We start from the raw sequence: 10720 nt of genomic DNA on the forward strand, positions 1-10720 counted from the left end.
ATTTAAACTGGTTCAACTCTCTTTCCGTTTCTAGTCTGGGACTAAAGGAGCTGAGCCCCGCGATGCTACATTAGCTCGCTACATTAACCCACGCTACATTAACCTATTGTTTAAGAGCACATCCATAAGACCGTAAGTACGATTTGACGCCAATCAAACGTGTCGCTTTCGGACGAGTATAAATCTGTACCGTGTGTCATGTGGCCCAAAGCGACCTTCAAGAGTTTTCATATTCTTAAACACCTTTTTGCTGACGTTGCTATGTCTGGAAATGGATGAGGAGAGGCCATCATTGCGTTGCATCTCTATTTGTAGTTGTACCGCGACATGTTTGGTCTGGGGCTACAGGAAGTTGCAAGCATAAAGAATCTTCAGTTTTTTGCCGTACTGCTGGTATGATTTGAAAAATAAAAGTTTTTTTTTGTGGAGGATGAAAAAAATGATTCCTACAAAAGTTTTAGTTGTAATTTCCCGCATTCCAAATGATTTACGATGTACGTAACTACCATGTGTATGTAGCTAGTCTGAAGCTACAGTGCATATCGTTACCCAATATTGCAGTGATATGGGATTGGTCTTGTTTGGATGCTCCGGCTAAAAAAAATAGCTCTAGAGAATCTTGCTATTTAGGAATACTAGATGTAAAGTATTGACAAAATCCATTTCACAACCCTAGGCTATTTTGCGAGACGAATTTAATAAGTTTCATTAATCTATGGTTGCTACAGTGATGCTACAGTAACTAGACGCTAATCATGGATTGACATACCTTGTTGGATTCGCTTTGCAAAATAGTCTAGATGTTCTGTAAATAGTTTTGTGCACATACTTTATTTAATACTCCTAAATAGTAATAAGATACTCTAGAACTTAAAAAATAGCTCTCTCATCCAAACAAGCCCGGATAGTTTTAGAAAAATTCTGTGACTATATTCATGTTTGCCTTCTTTTTTGTTCTGGATTGGAGGCTATTGAGGATCCGAACGCTAACTTGTTGGCTTCCAACATAGGCGTCAACCAGAATAAATCATTTTTCACCACAAACAATTTTGTGCTTGCTAGGGGGCCAATATTCATGTCGATTTTTAAAAGTCTGCCATTTAAAAAACTGTTCAGATATAATTTGGGTTGGGTTGAATTGTGGGGTGGGATGGGTCCCAAATCCACAGAATTCAGTTCCAAATTAGAAATTGGCCAAAGCCAACAACCCATTCCAAAGTCCAAACGCTTCCCAAGCCGTTGGTGAGAGTCCATCTTTTCATCACAAAGCCTATACGTCACGATCACGAGGCTAACACAAGGACTGCTTACTGCTTGATTTTTCTATAAGCACTGTACCGCTTTACCTAGATTGGATGTGACCCAAATTGGTGAAAAAAATTCCATGTTATTGTAAATAGCAAGTTATTACACCCTGGCTGGCTGCTTGGTTTATCCTTTTTATTAATTACTACTATATATAGGTCCTTGAGATAAAAGGAAGTTATGCGTGATTGAGGATGGCAACACTGTTACGGCATGCAAAATGGTATCATAGGATCTGCTCACTATTCTGCCATTGGACAAGAACAAAAAAGGAACAAAAATATGGGCCGCTCACTATCTTCGCCACCATGCTTTCCGGCGCATTCTAGGAATATTCCGATATCAATTGAAACTTTCGAGATCTCATTTAAAGTCTACAAGCTGAATGCTCTTGAATAAAGGTTGGAAGTTTTCAATCTAATTTAGAAGCCCAAATGACAGTCCTTGGCGAGCAGGGAAGACAACCACACCTTCGCTAATCACCCAATCAATTGCTTGATTCTCTCCTCCAATAATGAATTTTATACAGACAATTCTTAAGAATATGGTCGTGGTTACTTTATAATTTATATATTAAAGTTGTCAACATTTGCCACACTTTGTGTTTGTCAAACCTGCTACAGGTTAATCATTCGAATTATTTGCCATGTTTTATGACCAATGTGCCATGAAAACAATCTTAAAACAATTTTATGTCTGTGAACCAAACAGATAGAAAATAAACGTAGTCAAACCTGACAAATCTTTATCAAGCATGGCGAAGTGTTTTTTTTGAAGGTTACTGGGAGGGAGGGGGGGAGGGGGAGAACCCCCCCCCCCCCCCCCCCCCCCCGAATTTCATTCATTGGCCCTAAAGTGGCCCATTAGATTGTTTAAGAAGTTTTACAACATTGAATTTTAGAAGTGTTCAGCATGGCAAAGTGTTGCGACACATGGCTACAAACCAAACATGCCCACAGAAACATTTGGCAAAATTTTAGAAGCAATCACTAGCAAATTGTGCCTCCGATCCCATACGTTCATGTAGGTTTTGCTAAGTTATGTTCTTTTACTTTGATCATCTCTCAAATCATATTGATCGGTCTATGCAACTAGATTCAACATAGAAGAAAAATAATTACACCATATAAAACTCTCTCTATTTACAATAATGATACTCTTTGTAGATATGATAAGTTAAGGTATTGGACCATGCCCTAATGAATACTGTACATGTTTAGGATCAGGGGGTAAAGCACATTCTCTTATCAAACAGGAAAAAAGCAAAGTAATATTCATATTCATAATTGGGCTAAATTTACCACCCATTAATTAAATTTTTTTGCCTTAAGAAACATTGGTCGATTGCTCATTGGCTTTTTGCCTAGTAAACTAAGTAGAAAGGCAAAAGAGAAGAGTATAAAAGGAAAAGAACGCAATTAAAGGAAGGAAAAAACCCGCGGCACCCACCCAACAAATTTTTTCCCTTCTCCTACCCGCTCACCTTTCCCCCTACTCTATATCTACCTCCATTCCCGCACCAGCAAAAGCTTCCACCTCGCCCCATGGGCACCGCCCCCTCCTTCTCCCCCCACCGCAAGCCGTCCTCCTCCTCCTCCTCCGCTGCCGCCGCCTCCAGCCTTGTTCCGCTGCTGCTGGATTGGAGAGTTCTGGGCCATGCTGCCTTGTCGCGCGCCACGTGCTTGACGGAATTCCTCGGCTGTGCAGGAGTCAAGAAACGCTAGGATTAGGCGCCTCCTGGGGTCCCTTTTAGCTTCCCTCTGACGAACCGTAGGCTTCCGGTCTGGTGTGTCTGTCCTGTGTGATTTGTGGGTGTGCGGAGTCTACATAGAAATCAAGAACTGCCCGCTCTGGGTTTCCAGCAGCCCCCCTTTTTAGCGGTTCTGGTGCTTTTATGGGAGTGCCCGTCGCGCGGAAGTCCGATTCTTGGACTGCTGAGCTCGCGATGGCGGACTGCGACGGCCTCGGCGTCCGGCCTATTAACGGAGGCCGAGGGGGGGCCGTGGAGCAGCGCGAATCCGGCGAGAAAGGGCCTCCGGTGTCCCCACCGGAGCGGGTCTTTACGCCGCCTGCGCCGAGGATGGCTGCGTGGCGGCGCATGTCGTCGCCTGGTCCTCTCCGGTGCTCAACGCCGAGGTGAGCAATTTGAATTTCTTGTGTCTGCCTTGGAGGGGATAAACTTGTCGATGGTCTTTTCACTCATGATGAAATTAGTGGATGCAGGAGCGTTGGGTACGAAGATGGCGAGGACTCGGACAGGTACTTCTCCCCGCAGAGTGAGTTTTCCCAAGACACTTCTGATACGGATTCAGCGAGCACAAGTATCAGTAGGTTGTACACCTTCCGGTTAGGGACTTCGAGCCCTTTAGATAGTCCTATCAAACAATTGGGAGTAGGAGACACAAGTCCTCCTTCCAGGAGGGGTGCCCATTCTCCTAGGTATCCTTGGAATTCTGGCCGTGTATCAGATGATGTGGATTCTAGCTTTATCAATTCACCCCCTCGTGATGATGAGCAGAATAAGGATGTTGTACAACCAGTTGATTTTGAGAGTAGACATATCTGGTATCCTCCACCACCCCAGGATGAGGGTGATGATCTTGAAAATGGTTTTTTAAAATATGACGATGATGATGACAATGATGTTTGTGACGGGAAGGTTTTTGGAGATGTTAACGATGATTATGGCGATGGTGATGATGATGATTTATTGGGGACCAAGGGAAAACATAATATAGCTCACAAAGAGTTCCTGAGGAGTGCTTTACATGGGCATTTCAAGGCCCTTGTGTCTCAGTTGCTCCAAGGACATGGAGTTGATCCTGTGGATGGCTGGTCAGAAATAGTGGCCTCACTAGCATGGCAGGCAGCAACCTTTGTTCGGCCAGATACAAGCAAAGGTGGTAGCATGGATCCCACAGATTATGTCAAAATCAAATGTGTAGCATCAGGACATCCAAATGATAGGTATGCCCTTTACTTGTAACTTCTATTGGAGAGTCGCGTTAAATAATTTCTTACATGGTGTAGAGCTAAATGATTCTTCATCTGTTCGCAGTGCTTTCATTAAAGGTGTTGTTTGTTCGAAGAATGTAAAACATAAACGTATGGTGTCAAAGCATGAGAACCCTAGGTTGCTTCTTTTGGGAGGAGCATTGGAACACCAGAAAGTTACAAACAAACTGGCGTCGATAAACAGCATTCTACAGGTCATATCATCATTTTCCAATCATGATATGTTCATCCTGATATCTCTCAGTATGTTAATATTGATTTTAAAGTGCGATGTGCACAGGAAAAGGAGTATCTTAAAAATGCTGTTGCTAAGATAGAAGCCCAACACCCTCATGTTGTGCTAGTGGAGAAAAGTATACCGTTGGATGCTCAACAGCTTCTTGCAAAAGATATCTCTTTAGTATTGAATGTAAAGAGATCACTCCTGGAAAGAATATCACGCTGCACGGGTGCTCAAATTGCATCATCTATTGAAAACGTTACTTCTACAATGGTTGGACATTGCCAAACATTCTGGATTGAGAGAGTCACAGAATGTTCATCACCAAGGATGTCAAACAAAAAAACAGTCAAGACGCTGATGTTTTTTGATGGTTGCCCGAGACGCTTGGGGTGCACGGTAATGCTAGAATTTGCATTTCAAACTTCAAAGATTAACTGTTATTCAGTACTACCATCAATTGAGGGGCCGAAATATAACTGCTTCTGTTGTTCTTCTGTTTTGGTCATTGTTTTACACCTTTGACGATGTTTTGTGCATTGCAATAAAATCTTCTTTGGTTGATTTTGAAATACTTTGTTTCAATTGTCTCTTAATACTGTATTATGTTGGGACTTGTGTTTTTTTGGATGTTTTTATTTATATTATGATTATATCATATTTGATAGAAGTGCCATGCATTCACAGCTTTGAATATGTTCTTTACATTGCAATGGATCTTCTTGGAATCGTAAATGCTTTGTTTTGATGGCCGCTCAATATTTTACTAGTTTTGGTACTATTTTTTAGGTTTGTTTCTATATTTTGTGATTTGTGATTACATCAATCTGATAGAAGTGGCGTGTTTTTACACCTTCAACAATGATCTGTGCATTGCAATGAATCTTCTTTGGTGGTTGGCAGATGCTTTGTTTCGATAATGTCTTAATCCTTCACTGTATTTGGAACTTATTTTTCTGGATGTCTTATTTATATTGTAATTATGTCATATATGATAAAGGTTCCATTTTTTCCCTAGATTGTTCTAAGAGGCAAATCCTACGAAGAGTTAAAGAAGGTCAAACTTGCTGTACAGTTTGCTTTATTTGCAGCATACCACTTGTCACTTGAAACCTCATATCTTGCTGATGAGGGTGCAACACTTCCAAAAGTCCCTTCAGATCTTCAACTTGACAAGCAGATTTTTTCCTCGAGTCATTGTCAGCAGAATTTGAATGAATTTCAAACAATTGATGAGAGAACTTCTGGAAATGGGTGCATCATGCCCTGCTTTGATGCTTCTTCGGCAAGTCAATCCCATTTAAGAGCTGACTTAATTCACAAGGAATATGTAGAACCTCATTCAAGAGCTGACTCAAGTCAGGAAGATTATAATGGTGGAACCATTGACGTGTACCCTTATTCCACAAAAGCTTCAATGCATGATGGCTGCATGGAACCTATTGGTCGAATGTTAAAGGTTGAAAGTGACTTGGATAATGGTTGGAATCATATATCAGATGAAGACCGTGTAGCAATACGTGATCATAATGAAAATCACTTCACATCTGACAACCCGCAGAGCATTTTGGTTTCCTTGTCAATTGCGTGCCCTCTGAGAGGAATTGTATGCAAGCAATCTCAACTCTTTCGCATAAAGTTCTATGGTACCTTTGATAAGCCACTTGGAAGATATTTCCGCGAAGACTTATTTGTTCAGGTAATTGCATTTTCATCCGTAATGTGTTAGTTTACCATATAAACTTTGCAGTTCGTCATTGATACATCCAGCATATATTTGCAGACTTCATGCTGTGAATCTTGCAAGGAGCCTGCGGAATCTCATGTGCGATGTTATACTCATCAACAAGGCAGTCTCACAATCAGTGTCAGAACTCTTGCATCTGTCAAGTTACCTGGGGAGCATGATGGGAAGATATGGATGTGGCATCGATGTCTCAGATGCAAACCAAAAGATGGAGTCCCTCCAGCCACGCAAAGGGTGATCATGTCAGATGCAGCACGTGGATTATCTTTTGGAAAATTTCTGGAACTTAGCTTTTCAAACCACATGACGGCCAATCGAATTGCCTCCTGTGGACACTCCCTCCAGAGGGACTGTCTTCGTTTTTATGGGTATGTGATTACTTTTTATTGTACACTCTTCAGTTTCATAATCGATGTAACTTTTAGCATCCTCCATCAACAGGCTTGGAAGCATGGTTGCTGTATTCCGTTATTCACCAGTAGACATTCTTTCTGTCAACTTACCACCCTCTGTACTGGACTTTGCATATCCAACAACTCAAGATTGGGTCATCAAAGAGGCTGCTGATGTATGTTGATGTTAATATTACATATGCTTGTTCATATTGGTGTTAAAAATCCTTTTGAAATAGCTTTTTGGGGGATGTATTGCCCTAGCTAAATCTTTCTGACTTGCAGGTAGCCTCTAGGAAGGAGCACCTTTATAGGGAAATTGTGGCTAAAATTGACTGCATTGAACAGACAATTAAAGCACAGAATGTTACCATGAAGCCAGGCTTGTATAATCATGTTGCTGATCTTAAGGAGTTAGTTAAATTTGAGTGGAAGAAGTATGATGTAAGTTCAAAGGCTACTTGTTTTATACATTGCATTTGAACTGTATTGGTTTTCCTACATGTCATAAAGTTTCTAGTTATGTTGACCCGTATTTTTGATGTCATGCACGCCCTTTACTTCTTCAGGTTTTGTCAGGATTTTCCAACATAGATAACTTGCAGAAATTTAGACCAACTGTGGATGTTCTAGAGCTCAATCGTCTGAGGCGAGAGCTTGTACTTGATATTCACATATGGGACCGCAGACTGTACATGATGCACTCCCTCACTAAAGAGAACTGTCATAATGTGCCGACTGATGCACAATGTTCTGGTAAGCTTACTGAAAACTTATTAGAAGAACCAAAGGGTGTGATATCCTGTAAACATGGGACTATCGAGAATTCTCTAGAACAGACCGAACCAGGTACATTGGAACTGGCCACAGATTCAGCAAAACCATTCCCTACAAGGGAACAGAACAATACAAATGGGTCACATTTTGGATTGAAAACCAACATTGCAGCTGATGTATCTCTGCATTCTGGCTCAGCTAGTATCAGCTCTGTCCTTGGCCCAAGTGAAATACATAGTGAAGGAGTGCTGGGTGATGAACTTAAAGCTGAAAAGATGTTGCAGAAGTCACAATCTTCTGCCTCCAATCTTTCTGACAGAATTGACTTAGCATGGACTGGATCTGGTCAGTTTGTCGACGATCCATCACAATGTAGCATGGAGACAGTTTCAGTCAGACCTGCTGCCCTGAAAGATGATCCTGCATACCAGAAGGTTATAGCACCAATTAGAATCAAATCATTCGATTCTGCTGTCAGTTCCAGAAATAGGTTGTTGCCTGTTGATGATTCAAATGCTAACATAAGAAGATCTTATTCTCAAAGGCCCCCAAAGGCTATTGAGAGAACTAGCAGGGCTTGGTCTCCAACGTTCATGAACAACCTTTCACTTTCTGGTATGGTGGATGGTGAGGGTCGGTTGCTACTGTCTCAAAATGATTCAGATGTTGTCGTTCCAATTTATGATGATGAGCCATCTAGCATGATAGCCCATGCCATGACTGTTCCAGAATATCACAGGTTCTTGTTGCCACTGATGGATGAGAATAATGAATCAAGCGTATTGAATTATGTTGCACATAAGTCTTCTAGGAGCTCTTCAGATGGATCAATGCGGAGCTATGGTTCTGATCAGGCTCAAGCTGTAACTGGAAACGATTCTAAGGATAACCATTTGACAGTTTGTTTTGAGGATGAAGACTCATATTCTGTTGATAAAGCAAAATTTTCTGTGACATGTTATTTTGCAAAGCAGTTTGATGCAATCAGAAGAAAGTGCTGCCCAGATGAGTTAGACTATATCTGCTCTTTAAGCCGCTGCAAGAGATGGAGTGCTCAAGGTGGCAAGAGTAATGTCTACTTTGCCAAAACACTAGATGACAGATTTGTCATAAAACAAGTGACTCGGACAGAACTAGATTCATTTGAGGATTATGCAGTTGATTACTTCAAATATTTAACAGAATCTGTATCTTCTGGAAGCCCAACTTGCCTCACTAAAATCCTTGGTCTTTACCAGGTTTGTGTTACTATTCTGTTATTTTTATATGTTCGTTTGGTCCTGTGAGATCGAATTATGGACTTAACTGTGCATTAATGCACCAGATCATTGCCAAGAATTTGAGAGATGGAAAGGAGCTGAAGATGGATGTAATGGTCATGGAAAACCTATTTTTCAAGAGGAAGGTATCAAGAATATATGACCTAAAAGGTTCCTTGCGTTCCCGATACAATCCTGATACATCAGGGAACAACAAGGTTCTCTTAGATCTGAATCTGTTAGAGACACTTCACACGAAGCCCATTTTTCTTGGAAGCAAAGCAAAGCGAAGGCTGGAACGAGCAGTCTGGAATGATACGTCTTTTCTGGCAGTAAGTAAACTCACCTTTTCTGTTGTGAAATCGTTTACTTAGGTTATATATACCATTGTGGCATGCTCAACAGATTAAAGAGCCACACGTTACCACTTGTTTACAGTGAATACTACTACTTTTATATGTTACATAACATGGAAAGAGTGGTGGCAGTATCAATTGATATCATATAGCTCAGTTTTCAGTAGTGGTAGTCCACATAGCAACTGCTGACAGTTAAGATTGGCTACTTGGATATGGCCTTAGCCAAATGTAGTCTTCACGGGCGATTATTTGATTAATACTGTCCAACGAGTAAATATCATGGCTTAGCTAAGCCACTCATTTTGCGATTCAGTTGCTGACTCTTTTTGTGGGTACCATTCTGACTGACTACTAGTGTCTGATGGTATGGTGTCACCCAAGTTATTGGTCAAGTTGATGATGTCAGCATACTTTAGCAAGTACATGGTGATGCTACATATTACAGTATTTTTTGGGTGTTTTGTGTAGACTGTTCAGATCAGTACTGTTTTCAGCATATCAGTTCAGAAGGCAATGCAACATAAAGTTGCATTTCTCATCACTCTTAAGCATGATCTAACCATACTGTTGTGCATTCCGCTTTTTTATTCAGTCGGTGGATGTGATGGACTACTCTCTTCTAGTTGGCATCGATGAAGAAAGGAAAGAGCTTGTGATGGGGATCATCGACTATCTTCGGCAATACACTTGGGACAAACAACTAGAGACTTGGGTCAAGGCATCAGGTTTCTTGGGTGGCTCCAAAGATGTTCTGCCAACGATCATATCCCCAGATCAGTATAAGAAGAGATTCAGGAAGGCCATGTCGAAGTACTTCTTGACTCTCCCTGACCAATGGTCACCGTAATGCCACAGATGCATTCAGGCAATCCAGGCACGGTGGGGACAACACTTTGGTTTCTTTTCCTTTTTTCCCTTTTGTTTCTGTTAGGATTAGAACAATGGATACATCTGTGCCTCTTGTATGTTATTTTTGTCCACAACAGGCAGGATGAACTCTGTAGAGGATTGTGGCGATTGCTGTCCATCCAGGCAGAGGTTAGGAGTCAATACGTGTACATACTCTACATTGTAACATGAAATGCAAAGAAATGAAAAACAAAAAGAAAAACATGATGAAAGTTCCTTAATAGTGCTATTGTTTTTTTCTTTACCCACACACACACCCCACCACCACCACCACCACCTGATGTTGCGTGCATTGTTGCTCTTGAGACCTGATGCTGTTATTACGGTACAGAGCACTACTTCCTATAGCTCGTACTTCTTGCATCCTCTGAAATGTACTTTGTCTGATAAATAATATCTATACAAAATAACTTAGGAAGCTCTGCTGTCCAGTATCTGTTGTAATTGCTGGTATTTCTTGGATCTTTGTGTTGATGGTAGAAAAATGAACTCATTAACAATAAGTTTTTAGACAGCGACATGTTTCTGAAATGCACCCATCCATAGGCTTCCTTTGTTTATCATTTGGTATCGTGGTGGTTTCATGGAAGCAACTACAATATTTTCAAATTCGGATTATGATGTTATTAGCCACAAAGTTTAAACTCTTTACTGGCTCGTAGAACATCACATAAAGAAAAGCAGTTAGCTCAATCTTTTATGTTTCAATATTACGTTGCACAAAACACAAATATTTT

At 40.9% G+C, this 10720-nt stretch overlaps 1 protein-coding gene across 2 annotated transcripts; it reads left to right on the forward strand.

Moving 5' to 3' along the window:
- Nucleotides 1-2719: 2719 nt before the first annotated feature.
- Nucleotides 2720-10206, forward strand: LOC120704670 (1-phosphatidylinositol-3-phosphate 5-kinase FAB1B-like). 2 transcript variants are annotated; one of them, XM_039989147.1, is made up of 11 exons: nucleotides 2720-3441; nucleotides 3529-4272; nucleotides 4364-4514; nucleotides 4601-4939; nucleotides 5559-6239; nucleotides 6324-6655; nucleotides 6729-6855; nucleotides 6965-7123; nucleotides 7249-8694; nucleotides 8781-9047; nucleotides 9667-10206. In XM_039989147.1, the coding sequence occupies exons 1-11, from the start codon at nucleotides 3200-3202 to the stop codon at nucleotides 9919-9921; spliced, it is 4743 nt and encodes a 1580-aa protein (XP_039845081.1). In that variant the 5' UTR covers nucleotides 2720-3199; the 3' UTR covers nucleotides 9922-10206. The 2 variants fall into 2 exon arrangements, with proteins under 2 accessions (XP_039845081.1, XP_039845080.1); XM_039989146.1 differs by having other exon boundaries at nucleotides 2757-3441; nucleotides 3520-4272.
- Nucleotides 10207-10720: the final 514 nt, after the last annotated feature.

The sequence above is a fragment of the Panicum virgatum genome, chromosome 4K (genome assembly GCF_016808335.1).
Source record: "Panicum virgatum strain AP13 chromosome 4K, P.virgatum_v5, whole genome shotgun sequence".
In the NCBI taxonomy this organism is placed as follows: Eukaryota; Viridiplantae; Streptophyta; class Magnoliopsida; order Poales; family Poaceae; genus Panicum; species Panicum virgatum.

What these genes read in the sequence shown, in the direction of transcription:
- LOC120704670 (XM_039989146.1), top strand. Translation starts at nt 3,200, where the DNA reads ATGGGAGTGCCCGTCGCGCGGAAGTCCGATTCTTGGACTGCTGAGCTC. An exon ending in TTGAGTGGAAGAAGTATGAT is followed by an intron (nt 7,124 to 7,248) that starts GTAAGTTCAAAG and finishes TTACTTCTTCAG; the next exon opens with GTTTTGTCAGGATTTTCCAA. An exon ending in AAATCCTTGGTCTTTACCAG is followed by an intron (nt 8,695 to 8,780) that starts GTTTGTGTTACT and finishes TTAATGCACCAG; the next exon opens with ATCATTGCCAAGAATTTGAG.